We start from the raw sequence: 21,256 nt of genomic DNA on the forward strand, positions 1-21,256 counted from the left end.
CATGGAACCTCATGTGACTGACAGTGCCTGCAACCGTAGCCTGCAGAGCAGGAAAACTGAAGACAACACAAATTTACCATATTTAAGTCTTCATCTGTTAGAATAGCAGGAAGAAATCTGTGGGTAGGGATCAAGAGTGAAAACTGTCCATAGTAAGCATTTGAAATTCTCTAAAATGTTACAGTTCCATGTCAATTCAAGAGACACTCATAGAGACAATAGTTCTGCACTGCAAGAATTTGGACAAGTTGCTGCTTTAACACATCGAGCCATTCATGCAACATCCAGTAGCTGCCGCCTTCATGAGCAGGATTCATGCTCTGCTAACCATGGCTTCAATCTGCAACACGTGGTTACCATCACCTGTCATCATTACCTGTTACAGTACCAGTTTGTTATCCAAGCAAGCTGAATTGTGGCATCTCCTAAATTTGTTCAGTTTTACCTCATAATGCCAATGTTATTTACTATAGTCCTTTCCCCATCAGTACCAGCTCTTCTCCCTTTCCTCCTCCTGTTAAGATGTCTGTTTTTTAGATTCCCTTCCAGACTTTGAAAGACTGATGACTTGTACTCTCTTAAGAATTTCAGACAAAAGTTAGTTTTCATATTTACTCGTGCAACCACATTAGAACGCGAAATTGCACTTTTGTAGTAATAGAAACACCTTTGTCTCTTCCTCTCTCTCTCTCTTTTTTTTTTTAAAGTGTTTGGAGATCTGTTTTGCTGGGGATTTTCTTCTTCCTTCACTCCTGCTACCTTCTGTGCTTTTACCCTTGAGTATTTTGTTTTGCATTACAGAAATACTGCAAGTAAAAGGAAAACTAGAGCTGTGGTTGTACCTGGTGATCATTTATCCATGTTTCAGTGTAGCAGGTAAAATGTAGTGCCCCTTCACTATGCAGCATTTCTGTGAACAGCAAGTTGTCTTACAGGAAAATTCAGAAACCTGTCCACTTGCATGGTAGCCAAGTATGCCACTAGTAATGACTGCATACTGCATGTCTGTTTCATTTAGTACCACACAGGAGGCTTTCATCGTGCAGTATATGAAGTTGCCTGTTTTTCAGCAAGAGAAATGCCACAAGGCTACTGTATTGCAGACACATGGCGTAGCAATGAGCACAGCTGAAGATGACCACAAGCCAGAGTACATTTAAGTGCTGAGAAAAATTCCTTGTGTCATCAAACATTTTCTGGAAATGCAGCCAGGAGGCCGACGTTCCTGCCTGCTGTGCCCAAAATGAAGTGCAGGGAGGATGCAGGGTGCTCTAGCACGTGCCCAGGGCACCCATCAATACTGGTCAAGCCAGGTCTGTCTGTAGCTGTGCCCACACCTGGGTACCTGGAAGGGCAGCTTGCCTTGCACAGCACTGCCCCAGGGCCAGTGTTCTCTCCTGTATCACTGGTGGGGGATATGCATGCATGTGGAGGGGTGTCAGTGGATGCAGTGCCAGTGGAGGAATTTGGTTCTCAAGTGTGGCACATTTCCATGGGAGCAGGGAGGTCTCCAAGGCTCCCTTCAGCCACGGTGGTGCTGGGCAGTCCAGGAGCCCCTCTGCAGTGGGGATGTAACCTGCATGCTGCAGGATTCTGTGGCAAGATGGAGGGAGCAAGGCAAGCCTTCCCTGTCTCCCCCCACCAACTCTTCTGCTCTGCTTCCCTGGGTCTCCCACGCAGTGCACAAGCTCTGCCACATATGACCATTGCCTCAGACCACTGCTCTAGGTCAGTGGCCCTGTGTCCTGTGTGCTCTGCTGCATACTGCCTCTCCTGTCACCGTGTCACTGGCAGATGACGTTGCTAAGCCACTATCCATCATACCTGAGAAATCTTGGCAGTCTGCTGAAGTTTCCACTTAATGAAAAAGGGGAAACTTAACCCTCCTTTTTTAAAAATGGAGAAAAAGATGATCCAAGGAGCTACAGACCCATCAGTCTCATCTCTGTGTCTGGCAAGATCATGGAGCAGATCCTCCTCCTGGAAACTATGCTAAGGCACATGGAAAATAAGCAGGTGACTGGTGATAGTCAACATGGCTTCACCAAGGGCAAATCATACCTAACAAATTTAGTGGCCTTCTACAGTGGGGTTACAGAGGTGATGAATAAGGGAAGGGCAACGGACATCATCTATCCGGCCTTGTGCAAAATGTTTGATGCTGTCTTGCATGACAGCCTTGTCTTTCAATTGGAAAGACATGGACTTGATGGATGGACCACTTAGTGGATAAGGAATTAGCTGGGTGGTTGCACTCAGAGGGGTACAGGCAATGGCTCAGTGTCCATATGGCAACTGGTGATGAGTGCTGTTCCTTGGGGGTTGCCAGTAGGAACTGGTATTTGGCATCTTTGTCAGTGACGTGGACAGTGGAAGCGAATGCAACCTCACCAAGTTTGCTGATGACACCAAGTTGTCAGCATGCTGGAGGGAAGGGAGGCTATCTTGACAGTCTGAAGAGGTGGACCCTTGCCAGCCTCATAAAGGTCAATAAGGCCAAGGGCAAGCTCCTGCCTTGGCTGAGAAGGGACAACTCCAAACACAATTACAGGTTAGATGGAGAGTGGACTGAGAACAGCCCTGAAGAGAAGGACTTGGGGATGTTGGTTAATAAGTTCAACATGAACTGGCAATGTGGACTTGCAGCCCAGAGATGCAATCATAAGCTGGGATGCATCAAAAGAAGCATGGCCAGTAGGTCAAGGCAGGTAATTGTTGCTCTACTTGTGAGACCTGGAATACTGCATCAAGTTCTGGGGCTCCCAACATAAGAAGGACATGGAGCAAGTCCAGAGGAGGACCACAGATATGATCAGAGTGCTGTGGCACCTCTCGTATTAAGGCAGGCTGAGAGAGTTGAGGTTGTTGAACCTGGAGAAGACAGCTCCAGGAAGACCTTATAGTGGCCTTCTGGGACCTGCAGGGAGCTAAAGAAAATCTGTGGAGGGTATGTAGTGAGAGGACAAGGGGTGAAAGACTGGTATCACTGTCCTTGTTGTACCATCACAACTACACCAATTGCTATTTGCTGACCACTGGAGACACTTCCGCATGGGCAGTGGAAGTATTAGCCAGTTTGATGCAGATGAAACCTGACATGCTTCCAACCCATGGTATATCCCCTTGGCAACTGGGAGCTGGATTTACTGGACATGGAGAAGGGGAGGACCAAGAAACAGATGTTTTCCAGCATTTTCCCTGGCTTGAGAAAAAAAGTGATGTCACTGCAACACAATTTCAGGAGAAGTCTCCTGACCAAGGAGCTTGCTGTTGAGTGCTGCAATTTAGCTCTGCTTTTGGCATATCTGCCTATATCCTGAGGAAGTGTTTCTACATCTGGCTTTATGCAGATTCTTACACCCAGTGGGAGACAAAGCGAGGGTTGTTCTGGAAGCACCTCACTTAAGCAGCCAATGCATAGAGACCTCTGTTCTTGGTTTTGAAGGAGGGGATGGTGAGGTTGGTAAATTTATATCCCTGCAAGGCTGGCAGAGTAGGTTTCTCAGAGAAGACATGAGGAGCAAAGAGTGTATTTTCTCTCCATTCAGTATGGGGGACTTGCCTGAGTGGGGAGCTGCAAGGAGATTTTAATGCTACAGCTTGGCTGTTGTCTGCTGCCCCAGATGGAACGGATAGGATGAATAAAGACAGGACCTCTTTGCTACCAAAAAATAGCTTCAAAATAGCTACCAAAATAGCTTCAGCTGTTCCCCTTGCTGGAGCCTAGCCTGCTACTGGAGGGTGGCAAGCAGAGGTGCCCAGCCCTGCACTGTTGGGTGTGTGGAGGCACCTACAGGCAGAGCTGAGTATGTCAGCTCCTGCAGAGGTAGGAAAAATTGCCAGGGAGAGGAGGAGACCGTGGTCCTGGCTGCAGCCACCTCTCGTGGATCTGGAAGGAGAGCAGGGAAGCAATTTTGCCACTGCAGAATGTCTGTGTTGAGGCTTGTGGGTCCCTTTTCCATCCACAGAGGAATTCATCCTGTTGGAGGAAGTCTCACAGGGACAGCTTTCTTGCCTGGCCCTGCAGCCAGATTTTGAGGACTGTATGGAAAGTATGGCAATTCTGTCTCATCCCATGAGGGATTCTTCTAACCTAGTCCCTACAGATGTGACAGACACCATTGGCTGCAAAGAAATAAACCACCCCCTTCGCATTTAGAACCCAGCCCAGCATTTAGCAACTTAATTGAGATACATGGGCCTCATATCCAGGACAACTTCCAGGACAAGAAGGTCTTACATCGTAAGTCATGATGTAAAAGTCAACAGGCTGAGGCTTTTGTGGCTCTAGAACTAGGCAAGACAACAAAACTCCAGGTGGCTTGCACTCTAAAAACACCTACATATGGCTACCGCATTAGGAGTGATCTGTGAAAAGACCCCTTACCTTGCTGTGTGGGCTGGCGTCCTGCTCTGCAAGACACACTGCTTGTACTCACCAGGAAAGAGAGCTCAGCTCTGCCAGGAAGAGCCACCCTGCCCTTGCCAGGGGAATGACACCGAGCCAGTGCTGGAACTCCATCAGTGTTGGCATGAGCAACCATCATGCTGCAACTAAAAGTAGGGGAGGGATGACCCTCTGCCCTTTCTAGCAGACCCCACACGTTCACAGGAGGGGACAGAGGCAGGTGAGCACATTTAACCCTCTGGAGAGCAGCAGGTGACAGCCTTTCTAGTAACTGGGTTCAGCACGAGGGACCCAGAGATAAAAGTGATACCACCTCTACAGCCCTTACCAAAGAGCAGTGAAGGTATTTCAGCTGTAAGGAACTCATCACCCTGCTATAATCACATTTTGCTTGTGCACCACATCACAGCTGAATCCCAAGGGTCAGGTTTCAGTGGGTTTCCGCTAGCACCACAGGCACAGGCTGAGCACCCCAGAAGAATATCACGTGAACTGTTATAAGTACTTTATTTATAGCATGCAGGATCCCCCAACCACCCAACAGTTCAGAGCTTAGCAGTGTGTTTCCATGTGTGAAATGAAGGTCTTTATCTTTTCACTTCAGTATGGAATCTTCACTTGCTAGAAGGAAGAAAAAACAAATGTAATCAGTACTAGACACTACCATGCAGTACTAAAAAACCCTAACACACACAAAACAGTAGCCTTTGATCCCACAAATGCTAAGTATGCCCTTTTTTTCTATTTTCTAGCTAGTTTTTGTGATTGCTACATCCGCCTGTTCAACAGAAATGTACTTCACTGCTTCGAGGTAAAAGAAATTTTTTCGTTTACTCATTACATTTACATTCTTTTGATCTGATTATTCAAATAAACCCATAAGAAAGCTATCATTACGTCTAATTATCCACCTTTAAAAAACAGTCTCCTGTAAGTGCATTTGACTGAATGAAGTTCAAACAGTTAGTTTCTAGTAACAGCTAGTTTCCTAACTGGAAAACAACACCAAAACCACTGTTGGGAAAGCAATCACACAATCACTTGTGTGATACCTGTGAATAAATTAAACACTCCAAAGACATATCCACAGAAATACAATATTATGTGGGGTGGTGACACCACGGCAGAATTTCTATTTCCTAAAATACAAAAAGCTTCAGCTAAACCAGAAAACATGTACAAGATTTATTTATTTAGTCCATGACCAATGGAGTCAGTATATTTTAGATGGTGAAGGAAGTGTGAAAAATAGCTCTAAAACTCATAGGTGATACAATTTACCAGCCTGCCTTTCTGGTTTTATGCACGGGTATCTCAATTTTACAGTTTTGTTCAACAATAGCCTTGTTTAGCACAATGCAAAGGGCACAGTTTCCCATGGACATAATTACTAAATATGTAGCTGTACCAAGAACAGCTTAGATCATTAGTCAATTTTCTTGAAGTCCTCCCTAACTGCAAATCAAATGAAAAAAATGTGTGACTTCAAGCCAGTGAGCACACTCCTCTGAAGGGAGGACAGGAGTCCTCTATTAGAATTGCAAAGTAGACACAAGAAATAATCCTAAGGATTAGAGCACACATGCTGCAGCAGGAATGCTACAGAGTGGAGAGGAACAAAAAAAAGCAGCAGTGCTAATCCCAGCTAACCACCTTCTGCATATTGTCTTCATGTAAGAGGTACAACAGATGAAGCTGACCTCAACTACTATGCTAGGGACATCACTTGGAAGTCTGAATTGCAGCCACAAACAGCTGCCTATGACTTCTGGTTTTGATCACTGGTCTCATTTGTGAGGTTCCTTACTGCATGGAGAAACAGGGTCAGAGGTTTCTTACATCCAAATGAGTATCAGACATTTGATTACAGTTAATATACAGTTCCAGTTATTCCTGACAGAATAACCAGCAACTTTTAGAAGTATGTTCTTTTCTAGTAGATAGCTATTTTATCAAGTCTTCTTGAGGTGCAGAAGAGTTTTTAACTCTTCTTCTGATGCTTACATTCTGAAGAGCATGTCAAGCAGCAGCACCATTGACCCTTCACATAACCCTAACCACTATAAGCTTGTGTCTCCCCTAGAAACACTGCAGTACAAGAGCAGTGTCCTGCAAGCCAAGATGTGTGTTTCAGGGTGGGATGCATACAACAAGCAGAGGAAGTACCTTCCGCCAGCTGCTTTGCGATCCGCTCAAGCTCTTCACGTTTCTTTTTCTCTTCAGCCTCTATTCTTTTCTCCTCCTCAGCAATGGGCTTTAGGTAGTCTGTCAGTAACAGATTTGCATTAAAACGCAGTGTCCAGAACCCAGTAAGGAGCACTGCACCTGCTGTCCTACTCAGAAAAGAAGAAAAAGCAACCTCCCCGGCGCAAAGGTCCACTCCATACGAACCAGTGAGTCCCTCCACGGCCCGGTGGCCGCCTCGGTCACGCCCCGGCAGCTCCCGCAGCGGGTGCCGGGGGGGAGTAGGGAGGGGAGCAGGGTGAGAAATGGCGGCTGGGCCCTCCTCAAGGTGCCCTTGGGAGCGGTTCGCAGCAGGGGGAAAGAAGACTCGGGGCGCCGCACTTACCGTATCGCTTCTTGCCGTAGACCATCCCCAGCAGCAGGGCCGAGTACCGGGTGACCTGCGGGAGGCAGAGACGGAGCTGTGCCCTTCGCTCGACTCATACTCACCGCACCGCACCCCACCCCACCGCCGCCTCCCGCCCTGCCCCCCAAGGTCTCCCCCGCTCGCGATCCGGGGCCGCCGCCGCCCTCACCTTGATGAGCGGCGAGACCTGCACCGGCGGGACCATCCTGACGGCGGCGGCACCGCGGCGGAAGTGGCGGCTACGGAGCGGCGGCGGAAGTGACGAATGCAGAGCGGCGGTGGCGGTGCCGTGGCGGGGCTCTTCCGGGGAGGAGCCCTGCGGGGCACGTGCCGTCACGTGTCATCCGCGAGTGGGCGGGACGCCGTGACGTCACGGGAGGAGGGGTGGGGGGGGAGGGGCTGCGGTGCTGCCCCAGAGGCAGCGGGTGGGGGGGGGGGCGGTGTCAGAAACAAAACATCAAACCCCAAAAAAGGTGCCAGTGGCGGCCTCGTGGTGTCTGGACGGGGTTAACCTTGAAGGCGAATCCGCTGAGAAGGCCCCGGGTCTGCAGAAACGGGGCCCTCTCCCTGGTGCCCAGCGATGGGAGGAGAAACAGCAGGGACAAACTGGCAGGGGACAGGAAAAGAAAAGGGAAAAAGAAAACCTTGGGTTCTCACTCTGAGGGCAACTGGACACGCACAGCCCTGGAGTGGCTGTGTTCCTGCGTGTGCTCAAGGTCTGGGCACAGTCACAGAATCTTAGAATCATAGAATTGTCGGGGTTGAAAGGGACCTTTCAGATCATCCAGTTCCAACCCCCTTGCCATGGGCAGGGACACCTCCCACTAGATCAGGTTGCTCAGAGCCCTGTCCAGCCTGGACTTTAAAACTTTCAGGGATGGGGCGTCAACCTGTTCCACCTATTCCACTCTGGGCAACCTGTTCCAGTGTCTCACCACCCTCATGGAGAAGAATTTCTTCCTAACTTCCAATCTAAATCCACCCTCCCCTAGTTTGAATCCATTCCTTCTAGGTAGTCTTGTCACTACCTGACATCCTAAAAAGTCCCTCACCAGCTTTCTTGTAGGCCCCTTCAGATACTGAAGGCTGCGATAAGGTCCCCTCAAAGCCTTCTCCTCTCCAGACTGAATAACCCCAACTCTCTCAGTCTGTCTTCACAGGAGAGGTGCTCCAGCCCTCTGATCATCCTTGTGTCCCTTCTCTGGACACACTCCAGCACATCCATGTCCCTCCTGTAAAAGGGGCTCCAGAACTGGGTGCAGCACTCCAGGTGGGGTCTCATGAGAGCAGAGTAGAGGGGGAGAATCACTTCCCTTGACCTGCTGGCCACTCTTCTCTTGATGCAGCCAAGGATCTGGTTGGCTTTCTGGGCTGCAGGTGTACACTGATGGCTCATGTTGAACTTCTCATCCCCCAGCACTCCCAAATCCTTTCCTTCAGTTCTGCTCTCAAACCAGTCACTGCCCAGCCTCTATCAGTGCTTGGGATTACCTTGACCCAGATGCAGGACCTTGCACTTGGTGTTGTTGAACGCCATGAGGCTGTCATGGTCCCACCTCTCCAGCCTGTCAGGGTCCCTCTGGATGACATCCCTTCCCTCCAGCCTGTCAGCTGCACCACACAGCTTGGGGTCATCAGGATACTTGCTGAGGGCGCACTCAGTGCCACCCTCCATGTCACTGACAAAGATGTTAAACAGGACCAGTCCCAACACTGATCCTTGAGGGACTCCACTTGTCACTGGCACCACTCGGACATGGACCTATTGACAGCCACTCTTTGGGTGCAGCCATCAAGCCAGTTCTTAATCCACTGAGTGGTCCATCCATCAAACCCATGTTTTACCAGCTTGGAGACCAGGATGCTGTGTGGGACTGTGTCAAAGGCTTTGCTCAGGTCCAGATAAATGATGTCAGGTCCTCTTCCCTTGTCTATTGATATTGTGACCTTTTCATAGAAGGCCACAAGGTTTGTTGGGCGTGATTTCCCCTTGGTGAAACCATGTGGATTATACTCAATCACCTCTTAATTATTCTTCATGCCTCATTATTCTTAATGCCTCCAGGAGGATCTGCTCCATGATCTCACTGGGCACAGAGGTGAGACTGACAGTCCTTAGCAACTAGCTCCAGCCAACCCCATTTTGAATAGAAAGGTTGGACCAGAGAGTCTCCAGAGACCCCTTCCAATCTCAGTCATTCTGTAATTAATGATTTATTTTAATTATTAGAAGCATTTAACTTCAGATCTTCTGAGGAAAAAACTTGTGCCATTGGTTTGGTAATTACTGTGGTCATCTCTAAAGACCAGCTAGTTACAGTTGGGTTTTGGATTGTTCCTTCTAGTTGAGAATCACACAATTCAAATAAATTCCCCATTCTGAAATGCACTCAAGTTTCTTTAGAATTTACCAAAATTACCAGAATGATGCTAAACCAATTCTATTTATGCAAAACCTCAGGTCAAGTTTTCCCTTAACTTTAGGCTCTGACACATTACAAAATTTGATTTTAATAATGGTATCCCCACTCCAAGAAAAAAAAAAAAAATCCTTCTGCAAATAACTTGTTTGCAAGTGGGGTAAATTATGTATTAAGTAGCCAATACATTTCCTGGTAGTCTTTCTACATTTATAATTAACTGCTCTTTGAAGCATCCCTATAAACACTGAATCAGACTCAGGTTTGGGTCTCATTTTCTTCAAGTAGCAACAGAAGCAGACTCACCATTTCTTTACATCACATAAAAAGCTTTTTGGTGTTTCACACAAAACACAGAAGAGTTACCATTGATTGTTTTAGAGGAAAAAAATATGCCCAACAATGTTTTAATTATAGACATCAGATTTAAGTTTCACCTGCAGAGAAGAAATAAAGGGCTAGAAGCTTTGCTTTTTCACTGACTGAAATTTATTACAAATACACATATTTACTGCTCATTATGTGCCTGCTGCACATAATAATTAAAAAAAAAGGAAAAATAAACCCCAAAAAACTGAAAGTGCTTTTATTAAATACCAGGAAAACCCTGTGATACACAACACAATGCAGAATCCTTCTGCAGGTCATTTCACCTCAGCCAGGTACAAAACCCCTTGAGCACCTGCACCCCGTGTGTCAGAAGTACCCAATACCAATAATGAGGTGTTGGTACCAAACTGCTCCACACCACAAGCAGATGTCCTTTCAAGACTGATCTCAATGAAACAAGATGCCAGAATTTGTTTTCACTCACAATTACTGAGGCATACCTTGCCACAGTATTTTTATTTATTTTCTTTTAAGAAGAACAAAATCCCTCAAATGCCTTTACATGTGGCATTAAATTTTTCAGGCACTAAGACAGTTCAAGATACAAACTAATGGCTCTGCTGAAAAGAAATGTGAAAGGCTTCCAGGGCAGACTGAGGCTCAGTGACTTTGCCCCACCCCTCCTGTGCAGTTCTCTGCAGGATGACATTTCATAAGCATGAAGCTTACTGAACTGCATAAAAGCATTAAAATATTTAACATGCCATGAACTGGAGCTTCTGGAGGGCTGGTTTCTTTTGCTGCCTTCCTGAGCCTCAGAAATCTGTTGGATCCCTTAGTTAGCCTCTGCTGAGGGAAGCCATCTGCCACCATTCACTACCCAGAAATCCAGAGATGTCCATGTCTTTTGTGCCTCACTCCATCTTAGAGCAGCACAACCAGCTTCTAGACCTGTGTTTGGCTGCCAGAACGACTGCCCTGTGTCAGAAAAAAAGGGCATTTTTCTGTGCAACTCTTCATAGGCTTCTTAACTGATCATCACTGCAGTTACATGTTAAGCAGCACGTTTTCCAAAAGGGTAACTAAAGGAAGGGGAACATGCCTTTCCTCACATCCCCGGCCTACCAGTTTTTTCGGTTACAGGTTCTGGGGGAAGGGTCTAAAGCAGGAACAGCTAAAACTCAAATATCCCCAGTTAGCCAGCATGGGCTTTGGTTTAGATCCACATAATCCACACATGAAGATAATGTGCGCTAGGAGAGCTGCAATCAATTTTACAACTTCACATGCACTGCACGCAAATTTAGGAGAATGTTTCGGTAGGAGACAAACATGCCTCCTCTTCTTCTAACAATACAACCTTTCGTCTGGAGAGAGACATCACAGACCTTATGACAGTTAAGGAAATTCTAACAAAAATCCGCAAGGCAAGAAAAGCAAATGGGATTACAATCTGCATAAGATGGAAAATTGCTGTGCTGAATTCACTTAACAAGCATGTTAGGAAGAAAGCTCCAAGGCTTACACAGGGATAGAGAGCCAGCTTGGCAAACATGAAAGCATGTTCCTTGCCACCATATCTAGCAAAAGGATGCAATGTTTCCCTTTCATGTAGGAGGGCTGTAGTCCATATTGCAAACTGGAATATGCTGGCGAAGAAGGTGATAACACAGCTGACCTGAATGGCTTCTATTTCATTGTGGGACTTCTCTGCAAATTCACTGGTCAGCTGGTAAGCTAGTGGAAGCCCACCAATGAAAGCCAGTGAAAGTATGTTAAGGAGCCCCATTAATCGTGTTGCTTTTGTTACATAAATGAAAAGTGAGTGATGGACAAACCACAGGAGACCAATTGTTACAAATGAGCCAAAGTAGGCAAGGTAGTTTGGCCCATATTCATTCAAAGCTTCAAGAAGGCTGCCATGGAACTTCTCCTGAACTTCTCTGGGATCAGGGACATTGTCTTCACTGTGGAGAGAAAAATTTCTTTACTTGGCTTCTTATTGTTATAAAAACACGCCTAGAGCAATGCTGAAATAATGTGCTTTACTCTGAGCAAGTATGGAATAAGAGATGTAAACTGTATTTCTCTGATTTGTAACTTTAAAACAGCATTTCAAATTATAGCTCAATGAATAAATGATATCTGACAAGAAATCTGGAAGTAAGGTGGCATTCCTTTAGGGTAGTGCAATAAAGTTACCACCGTGACTAAACAGCTTTTGTTAACAAAAGACTTTTATCTGAAGACATGACTAAGCAAAAAAGAAGTTTTGTTCTTCAAGACTCCTTACCCCAGCATACATTAAATAGACACACGATCACTACAGCTGAAATGTGGGCACTACAAGTATCTTTGTGGGTGGGGTCTTTCCAGAAAATTACACTTAAAGTAACCACTGCAGGGTTCAGAAGGCAAAGACAATGTTTGGTTACTTTTACTTCCTCAAACAGCCTACCTACACAAAAGTTAATACTATATTTAAAAACACAAAGTGTAGGAGGGAACACAAAGCCTTACCATATATCCAAAATGAGCAGGGTTGCTACAATTGCATAGACTCCATCACTGAATGCTTCTACCCGTTCCTTACTCAGAGGCTCACTGAGATAAAAAGTGAAGGTTTCTAAGCGATGCTGTTCCTCCTCTTCAGGTCTTTGACCTGGAAACAACCCCAGATGTTTACCAATGAAAAAAATCAGGTGGTATAAAACAAGTAGTTAAACAATCTACTGTGACCTCCCTTTCTCCCCACCTTCCAAAACCTTTCTGTAGAAAGAAGGGTGACATTCATCCACACAGGTCAAACACTCCACTTTTTTCAGCAGCTGTGCTTCTCTCTGAAGTTCATGTTGCTTTCAGAACAAGTGCTTTGGGGACACAAAAAAGCTGCCCTTTATTCACTTCCACCAAGTGAATAGTGATTCAAAGCTGTAACTGAATAAAACATTGGGGCTGAACAAATCAGATGCTGTGCCTCAAGAAACCACAACAGCTCTTGGTCCTCTAGGACAGTGTAGAGAAACCCCACAGTATGGGAACCAGAACCAGAATCAGAACCAGTGCTACTCACTAGAGCATGGGAGCTGCACTAGGGCATCAAATGGCCTGCTGCCAAAAAAAATCCAGTCTGGGGCTCCAGAGCTTTTATAGGAACTGTCAAACATGTCCCTAAAGACTGAACTGCCAGCTAGCCAATCTGCACTCTTTCAGGAGTGGACAAAGAAAAACTCTGGAGATTCCCAAGGAAACAAGGAGGGAACTAAATAGAAGGCAAACATTATCACAGCACAATCAGTAGATCAGTAATTTATCTTAGCCATCTGAGGGAGCAAGGTGTACACAGACACAACCTGACTGCAAACCACAGCATGACCCCCACAGTAGGCATGGACAATATTTGTGTGTGTTTATTCTCTAGCTTTATCTGTTTCAGAGCACTTCTGTCTCATTGTTTACTGTTGCTGACTCATAGGGGACACAGAAGTGTTTCTATTTGCAGTGTGCACAGACAGACTGGTGCTAGGCTGAACAGCAGCAGCAGAAGCTCAAAGGTGATTTTTTCTGGACTCACCTCAGGAGTGCCAATTCCAAAGACATTCAGTGTTTTTGTGGTCAGTTTGTGTTGCTCCCAAAGAGAGATATTCCACCTTTTAGCTCAGCAGGTTGCATAATACCACCTTCCCCTTTATTTTGGCACTGGCAAACACCTCAGCAGAGCTCAAAAGCAACTCTGGCTGGTGGTATGGTTGTGCAATTATCAGTGCTGACATCAGTGGGACAGAAAGAACTTAGGTAGGGAGCACGAGCTAAGGAAGCACAGATTTAGGCTTCCTGCAGCCATCATTCCTGTACTTGTGTGTGCATGCACATGTGCACTCATTACACACCACAGAGGTTTTGCATGCAGAAGTGATCTTTGAACATGTGGTATCTTACACTTCTAGTCACAAGACAAGGGAAACTGCACACTAAAGGGGAAATGGCAGTAAACCCCAAAATCATCAGAAGTGATTTAGTCCTGGAAGCAGGACTAAAATTACTTCATTCCAGACTGTATGGATAACATGTTGACAACCTAGTAACATATCTGAACCCATCTCTATGAATTTTGTTACTCACCAACAATCTTGGTTTTACACCATTTAATTAATTGAGTGAGATGTGGAAAAACGATTACGAGCCCAAGGAATACGTAAGACTATGGAGAGAAAAATGAACACAGTTTAAATTTAGTTATCACAATATAAATTGCCTTACAAGTTTAATATGAAACTATCAGTTTCAATCCTTAGGTATAATCACACTGAGAAAACAAAAACTTAACTTATGACTTGACTTATGACATTGAAAAGGCTGACCCAAAAGGCACATGCACCTCCTGAGTATCTATTGCATGTGCCACCTAATAATGCTTTTTGATACCCTAATTTAGTACCAGTAATGATGCAAACTAAAACAAGGGAAATAATTCTGCTGACATAACTGCAGTAATGACTTCCCTGACAGTTGATGAACTATCCCCTGTGATCCTTACATATCATGAGATATTCTATGATTCTATTACTTGTGTCCCCAAAACACCTCAGATGGTTCACTGGTCTAAGCACAAGAGCAACTCAGACTAATTTCACTGATATTCATATTAAAAGAAAATGCACTACCAAACAAGGTGAGGGAGAAGAGGGAAGTAAGGGTGTAAGAGAAAACATACTTCCCATGATCTTAGGTCTTTCCATGTTAGGATTCATAGCTGTCCCTTTTATCAGCAGCAATCTGACTCCCCCAGAATTTGGGGATTATTTAAAAGCTGCTAACTCTCATAATAAGTACTACTTAATATGAGTACCACTTACTACTAATAAGTAGGAAAAACTCACCACCATTTAATAAAGATGCCAAAGAAAAGGGCTGTATAAAAGCAGTCCTTAGCCAAAACACTTGTTTTGAGATGAATGGTGGCTAAATGCTATTTATTCTTTTTGCTCTTACACACTTAGTGCAACAACTATATCCACTTGTCCTCAGTTTGTGCAAGGTGGTGTTTCTTTGATGTAACCTTCCAGGTTATCTCACCTAGTTATGATGAAGATGCTAAGTTACAGTTCAGAAGACCTGCTTCTAATTAAGACAAGCATGGAAAAAAAATCAGGCAGAGCAAGCACAACAAATGTTGTAAGCAGAGCATGAACTCATGGATCAAATTATGGATTGGCATCTGTGAACTGAACACCTTCAGTACAAAACAGCAGCCACGATTACAACGCTACAGAACTGGAAGTCTCTGTATTTAACATGGATGTTGTTATTTCAATATACAGTCCTAAATATGATCAGTAGAAACTGCTACATTGAAGTTCTGGGTTACCTGGAAGAACTTACCAAAGGAATTAAGAAAAAAGAAAAGATGGCTGCTAAAAAGCATAAAATTGGTCCTCTCAAAATAATCTTTAAGATATGGTGTTTATAGAAATTCTGATCTTCAGACTCCTGTATCTGTTGATTCAGTAAGTGTGGGTGGTAGAATCCATACACTACTATCACAGCCTACAAGGAGAAGAGCATTACTGAAGTTATTACATAGTGGTGTATGCAGCATTTCAATACAAAACCGTAAAACTATAAACCAGCAAATTCTAAAACACTTTCAACCTTATTCCTCACTCCCATGTGTAGGGCTGGTCTTAGAAATTGAGATTTTTATGACTGCATGTCAAGATTTTAGTCTCCTCTACAGAGCTTGTGACAAGCATGGATCTTACACAAAAAGGAATGAGGACCTCCACAATAAGCAACAGAAAGAAACGAGACACTGCACCAGGGGAAAACCAGTGCCACTGGAATGAGGCTGAAAGCCCAAGTTCACTTGGACATCACTGCACCATTCAGTGAGAAAAAACTGTCAGGAAAAGCCAATTGCTACTTCCTCAGACCATTTTTGAAGAATGGAATAAAAATTACTATTCTGTAGACTTTGACATCAGCTGATTTTGTTGCATAAATCAGCTTCATAGGACAAGGGCAATGCAAAATGTCACCTTACATAGAAACACTATACTATCACAACAGGCACAACTCTGAAAAATAATGCTATGCTAACAAGAAAGATTCACAGCAATTTAAACACACAGTTAGGAGACTAAAATTTTAGTTTCATCCAAGAAAATCTATTTAAAAATGAACATGTAAACAGATATCTTCAGTACCTGTATAAGGCCGATTACAATAGCACAGATGCTGAACAAGAAAATGCCAAATGAAACGGCTGGAAAGGAGGCCATTAAGGAAAACTGGAAAAAAATGCAGCTAGATAAAATATTTTATTAAGAAGCAATGTAGGAGTAACAGCAGAGTAACAGAAGGACTTTTCATTCAATTCTGACCCTCAAGAACCTAAATAATATATTGCATTTCAATATAAATGCAACATCTAGCCACTAATATATGCAGTCACCCCGACCAAAGGCATCTGGAGAGATGGCTTTGTTCTCATGTTGGTAGTGCAAAACCACACTGACATGATGTCTCTATAATACCTGCAGACTGGCTTGTAGCTGAGCATACCACTTAAAAGTGTTTCCAGCAGACAAGATGTTCAAAGCTGTGAAAATTGTTGATATTAGGATACATTTTTGAATCTTTCTATTTCTCAACCTTCATGTCTCCCTGTTGTATTAGTTTTTGTAACTTTACTAAGGGAAAAAAGTCATAGCAGGGTGACATTGACAATTTTGCAAAAATTACTTCAGCTTCAAGGCAGAGTAAGAAGTATGTGCTCTTGATGATAACGATCATTTTACTGACCACAGACTAATTCTTTGCAGATTTTTATATAACACAGACATATCCAGAGAGAAACAGCTGCCTACCATACAAACTGTTCTCCTGATGAAAAAAAGAAAAAACAAAAGTCGAAATGCATTTCAAGCAGTCGTTTTGATCTGCTTATAAGGTGTTCAGTTGCAAAAATTTTTGCTAGATCTGCAGGTCATCTGACCAGAAGCTGTGCAGAACATTCAATTTGTGGATCTAAAAAGTTAATTATTAGCTTCCAGAATCAAACTTAATGACTAAGTCAAAAATCAGACAGAATACTCTGTCTAGATTACAAAAAGAAAATGTTCTGTTGTCTAAAGAGGAGTTTAAAACACAGCTTTTGTTCCTCTACAAAATGCAAGATTTTGATCAGACAGTTTGGACATTTTTCAACATAACTGCTTTTTAAAAAGAAATAATGAGAAACTATTACTTTCCCATTTTTTGCCAGGGCTGTAACATGCAGCAATTGAAGGTTACCACACTTACTCATGTATTTTAAAAAAATCCAGGCTTAACTATTACAATGGATTCCAGGTTTATACTATGAAAGCGTCCTGCGTTTCTCAATATTTGACTAAAGTCTTTCCAAGTAACTAAAGAAAAAAATTCTGTAATTTAAACATGTTAAATTTTAGAAGAGTACTCACTGTGTATGGCAAGAAAGTTATGGTCATCATACAAGCCTACAAAAGAAGAAATCCTACTGAAACAGTAAGTAAACCATAAAGCAAGTGATTCCCTTGTTAAAGATATGTACAGAGAATGTAACACTAGCACATCACATGCTCATGCTATCACCAAAAAAAAAAACCCAAAAAACCCTCCAAAACCAGAAGGTGCTGCTCCTTGACTGTAACAAATGGCTAGTTCTGCACAGATCTTCCATGTTTACTCTTCAAACTGTATCAGATTATTCCAGGCAACGCTACAGTTTTATTACCCATATCAGGGGTAGAAATTTGTTATGGTTCTTTAACAGACTTCTTTCTAAAGCACCAGTGTCAGAAGTATTGCAGTTTCTGATGAGGTGGTTTTGATTTGCCAAAACCATCAGCGGCTGATCAAAAATATTTCATATATAAAAAAGCTAAATTAAAAAAAACAATACCACATCAAGCAGAAAGACATCTGCTTTGAAAGCTACATTAGGTAGGAATTTCACACCTTAAACTAAACCTTGAAACCAAACCTATGTTCACCATTCCAGCATTCCATTACTACTACTAGTAACCAAGATATTAAAGGTTGGTTTGTTAAAAAACATACTCAAATAAATGAAGAAATTTTAAGCCACAAGATTTGTTGAAATGTAAAACTCAAAAACTGATTCAGACATTGGTCTCTCAGTGCCAGTGTTTTTGAAAGAACAAGTCTAGAGGACAGATCCTTCAGCTGGACACAGATGAGCAGTCAAAAGCTTTTGCTGCAGGTGCCTTTTTAGTTCCTTCAGATGAACTTCAGGCTAACCTGCAATTGAGCTTCTTTTGGCTTACAGGAAAACACATGCAGGCTAAAAGCAAGTCAGTTACCAATCAGCCACTTTGGGAAGGAGGAATTTGAGCTCTTTGTATCTTCCTGAAGTGGAAACTTGGCAGATTTATGCTATTTAAATTAGGAACTTTTTGATACATAAACACAGAGTTTAATAAGTGACCTTAACTTGGTAGTTAAACATCAAGCATGTCTGACAAGACTCACCAGATTTAGAAGAGCAAGGACATCATCTATAAGCTCTATCACCTGGAACAACCTGTCAAAGGGAAGGCAAGGTATCTCCAACAAGCCAGGTCCTAAAATGTGTTTTATGATACAAAGCTGCGTGCAAGTTACAGAGCCCTACTGTTTCAGCACAATTCGAAGTTAAATTCCATCTAGAATATGAAGTTAAATGAAGACTAACCCAAACAGATACATAATGCTTGTTTTTCTCTGCACAACCGTGTCAGAGCTGTCAGAGTACAGTTATTCACCACTAAGGGTAGCATTTCTTCACAAGGAAGTTTTTGTTTTATCCAACAAAAGACAATTTGGAAATGCATCAGCATGGCAGAAATGTATCAGACACTTAGCCTCCTGTCCTTTTAAACAACAGTTTAACATTGGAGTGAAACACTGTGTTCCTCCTACCTTACATGAGCTGCCCATGCCACTGTTACTATTAAGAAGGTCATCAGATAGACTCCAATTTTTGCTAGAAGAAGTTGCTGAACACTTTCACCTAGTTTCTGAAACAGAAAGTGACACCCAGAGACAGAGAAAAGAAAGTTAACTGCTACATTGTGAAATCATTAGCAATTCAAATTAGCAATGCAAACATGAAAGGAAATGCAGTCATGCAACAATTTTTTAAAAATTTCTGCCAAGAATGCATTATTTTCCCAACAACCTTTTTACTACTACAGAAACAGGTTTATTAGACACAAGTAAGTGTGTTGAGAAGTGCAGTTAGTGGCATATGATATGCCAACATATTTCTCCAAACTGTCAAGCAGTTTCCCAATGCTCTGTCGCCTTCATACGCCCTCTCATCACTGCTGCCATGATAATGCATTTCAGAGGAGGGCTGGCCACAAAACATCCCTTCTGTTTTCCTAGTGCTGCCTTCTGGAATAGAAGCATTGCACTGGTTCTTCTCATGAGATGATTGTTAGCAATGAGGAAGGGAACAGCTCAACCACAGTGTATTTCACATGCCACAACTGCTTAAATAGACTAATGTGGAATATTTGCTGTGTGATGGATCATACTTGAGCTTCCTAAACTAAATGAGACACAATGTTTGTGTTCAGATCTGTTTTTAAGAGCTAAATAATAAATCATGATTGAAAATAAACCAACAATCAACAAGCCTGGAAGCATTCTCACATGAGTAATTTATGTTTTATATCTTTTTTTTTTTTTTTTTTTTTTTTTTTTCTTTTTTTTTTTTTTCCCCCCAGAATTTGTTTCTTTTCTGTGCTCTTCTTTTCCCACTTTGCTTTTTCTAAATGCATTTATCACTAACCCAGTTTTATAATCAGCACTCAGCTTCCACCATGTAAGTGGTTTCTCTAAGTGATGTGTTACTAAAGAGAGCAGATGCTTTCTGAAGGACTTCTTGGTCAGATGGGCAATCTGTTTTTCATACTAAAGTAACTGGTTAGCACCCATGGCCTGCTACACACAGGCCATATGGACTTTATAACCCATCTTCTGCAGGTTACACAGATCCTCAAAGTTTAAATTTTTCACCCCAAGCTCAACAGATAGAGCTCTGGGAGCTGATTCTCCCCCTGGGAGAATCATCATATCATAGGATGGCTAGGGTTGGAAGGGACCTTAGAGATCATATTCCTGTTGGTTTCAATTTTCAGGCTTCTGGAAAGTCTGGAAGGTGATGATGTGGGGGAGCTACATGAAGACACCACATGTCCTAGAAAGGGCAGGAGAAACACCAGAACACTGGTCGCAGAGTACCTGATCTGGATGTATTTTCGTGTGAGCCACGGGCAGAATCTGCAATAACAAAACCTTATTAGCACAGCGCATTCTTTTCCGTATCGAGAGCTCTACCTCTTATTTAGCCACTCTAAATGCCTCGGGCGGTCGCAGACATTGCGGGCTCGGGCAGAACCGACCCGGGACAAGGCCCTTCCCTCCCTCGGCACCGGGCTCCCTCGGCCCCGCCGGCACCGGGCTCAGGTGGCCGCGGGTTCCAGCGGATCGCGAGGTGCAGGGCGGCCGCGGCCGCCATTTGACGGTGCCGCTGGAAGCGCGGGGAAAGCGGATGCTGGAAGCGGCCGGTGCGGGCGGCAGCTGCCCGGAGAGACAGGCTCCAAGGCTGACCCCGGGAGAGGCTGCGGCTGCCCGGGGCTTCCTTCCCTTCACGCCGCCCCACGGCGGGCCCCGCACGCAGCCGCTCCGCCGGGCCTCCCCGCCAGCCGTGCGCTCACTCACCATCACGGTGGCGATGATAGAGAGCAGCGCATCGCTGTAGGCCAGCAGCCGGTGCGACGTCTGCCTGCTGCTGCTCCCCAGCTCCGGTTCCAGCTCCGCTACCCGGCCGCGAACCGGCACCTGCTCCCCCTCCACCGCCCCGTCGGGCCCCACCGCCGCTGCCCACGGAGCCGACATGGCCCCTGCGCTCCGCCCGCCGCGGCGGCGGCCATGGGCGGGGCGGGAAGCGGCGCTGCCCCTCCCGCAGCCCTCCGGAGGGCGGGAGCCTCCGGTCCCCCCGGAGAGGACCTTGGGGGGGGGGACGGTCCGGGGTGTCCGGTAGCGTTGTGCTCTCGCTGGAGTGATTCAAACGCTGTTGCCAGGTGCTCTGCTTGCAATGTTATCTGCGTTTTAAAGTCTCTGCGGTTGAGAAAAAATCAGGGTATTCGAAGGAAACGCCTGAATCTGTGAGAGATTTCTGTCTGGCGGAGCTTTTGTCGCCATACACTTCGTGTTTTCAGTTTCAAGACGGGCTTTTCACTAAATAATGGGTTGAATAGGAAAAATCCAGAGAAGAAGCCAAGAATTCAAATTTCATGTGAGGAACTCAAAATGCAGAGAGAAACAATGCACTCTAATGGGGTAAAACTGCTCTATGTTTGGACAAAGTCCAATATGAAAATACATTGGGAATGCGGTTTAATTCATAAATGTAATTAATTTTAATGAATTCAATTTTAATTTTATTCAGTTTAATTCACGATGATGGGAATT

General features: G+C 44.2%; 2 protein-coding genes across 5 annotated transcripts; both read right to left on the bottom strand.

Moving 5' to 3' along the window:
• Nucleotides 1-4,898: 4,898 nt before the first annotated feature.
• Nucleotides 4,899-7,321, bottom strand: ATP5ME (ATP synthase membrane subunit e). Its single transcript, XM_071730929.1, has 4 exons — nucleotides 7,168-7,321; nucleotides 6,978-7,032; nucleotides 6,575-6,673; nucleotides 4,899-5,029 (listed from the first exon to the last, which is right to left on the bottom strand). The coding sequence occupies exons 1-4, from the start codon at nucleotides 7,201-7,203 to the stop codon at nucleotides 5,004-5,006; spliced, it is 216 nt and encodes a 71-aa protein (XP_071587030.1). The 5' UTR covers nucleotides 7,204-7,321; the 3' UTR covers nucleotides 4,899-5,003.
• A 2,961-nt stretch (nucleotides 7,322-10,282) lies between these two features.
• Nucleotides 10,283-20,729, bottom strand: TMEM175 (transmembrane protein 175). 4 transcript variants are annotated; one of them, XM_071730163.1, is made up of 10 exons: nucleotides 20,504-20,729; nucleotides 20,024-20,062; nucleotides 18,695-18,792; nucleotides 18,266-18,317; nucleotides 17,215-17,250; nucleotides 15,955-16,038; nucleotides 15,131-15,295; nucleotides 13,871-13,949; nucleotides 12,269-12,410; nucleotides 10,283-11,715 (listed from the first exon to the last, which is right to left on the bottom strand). In XM_071730163.1, exons 1-10 carry the CDS (start codon nucleotides 20,678-20,680, stop codon nucleotides 11,052-11,054), a joined length of 1,536 nt encoding a protein of 511 aa, XP_071586264.1. In that variant the 5' UTR covers nucleotides 20,681-20,729; the 3' UTR covers nucleotides 10,283-11,051. The 4 variants fall into 4 exon arrangements, with proteins under 4 accessions (XP_071586264.1, XP_071586266.1, XP_071586265.1 ...); XM_071730165.1 differs by having other exon boundaries at nucleotides 18,266-18,357; nucleotides 20,504-20,717; XM_071730164.1 differs by lacking the exon at nucleotides 18,266-18,317 and having other exon boundaries at nucleotides 20,504-20,719.
• Between the last annotated feature and the right edge of the window lie 527 nt (nucleotides 20,730-21,256).

This window comes from Heliangelus exortis, chromosome Z (genome assembly GCF_036169615.1).
Source record: "Heliangelus exortis chromosome Z, bHelExo1.hap1, whole genome shotgun sequence".
Lineage (NCBI taxonomy): Eukaryota > Metazoa > Chordata > Aves > Apodiformes > Trochilidae > Heliangelus > Heliangelus exortis.

What these genes read in the sequence shown, in the direction of transcription:
- ATP5ME (XM_071730929.1), bottom strand. Translation starts at nt 7,203, where the DNA reads ATGGTCCCGCCGGTGCAGGTCTCGCCGCTCATCAAG. An exon ending in AGGTCTCGCCGCTCATCAAG is followed by an intron (nt 7,033 to 7,167) that starts GTGAGGGCGGCG and finishes TGCCTCCCGCAG; the next exon opens with GTCACCCGGTACTCGGCCCT. An exon ending in CTACGGCAAGAAGCGATACG is followed by an intron (nt 6,674 to 6,977) that starts GTAAGTGCGGCG and finishes TGTTACTGACAG; the next exon opens with ACTACCTAAAGCCCATTGCT.
- TMEM175 (XM_071730163.1), bottom strand. Translation starts at nt 20,680, where the DNA reads ATGTCGGCTCCGTGGGCAGCGGCGGTGGGGCCCGACGGGGCGGTGGAG. An exon ending in GCATGGGCAGCTCATGTAAG is followed by an intron (nt 18,318 to 18,694) that starts GTAGGAGGAACA and finishes TCCCTTTGACAG; the next exon opens with GTTGTTCCAGGTGATAGAGC. An exon ending in CTTTTTTCTTAATTCCTTTG is followed by an intron (nt 13,950 to 15,130) that starts GTAAGTTCTTCC and finishes TTCTCTCCATAG; the next exon opens with TCTTACGTATTCCTTGGGCT.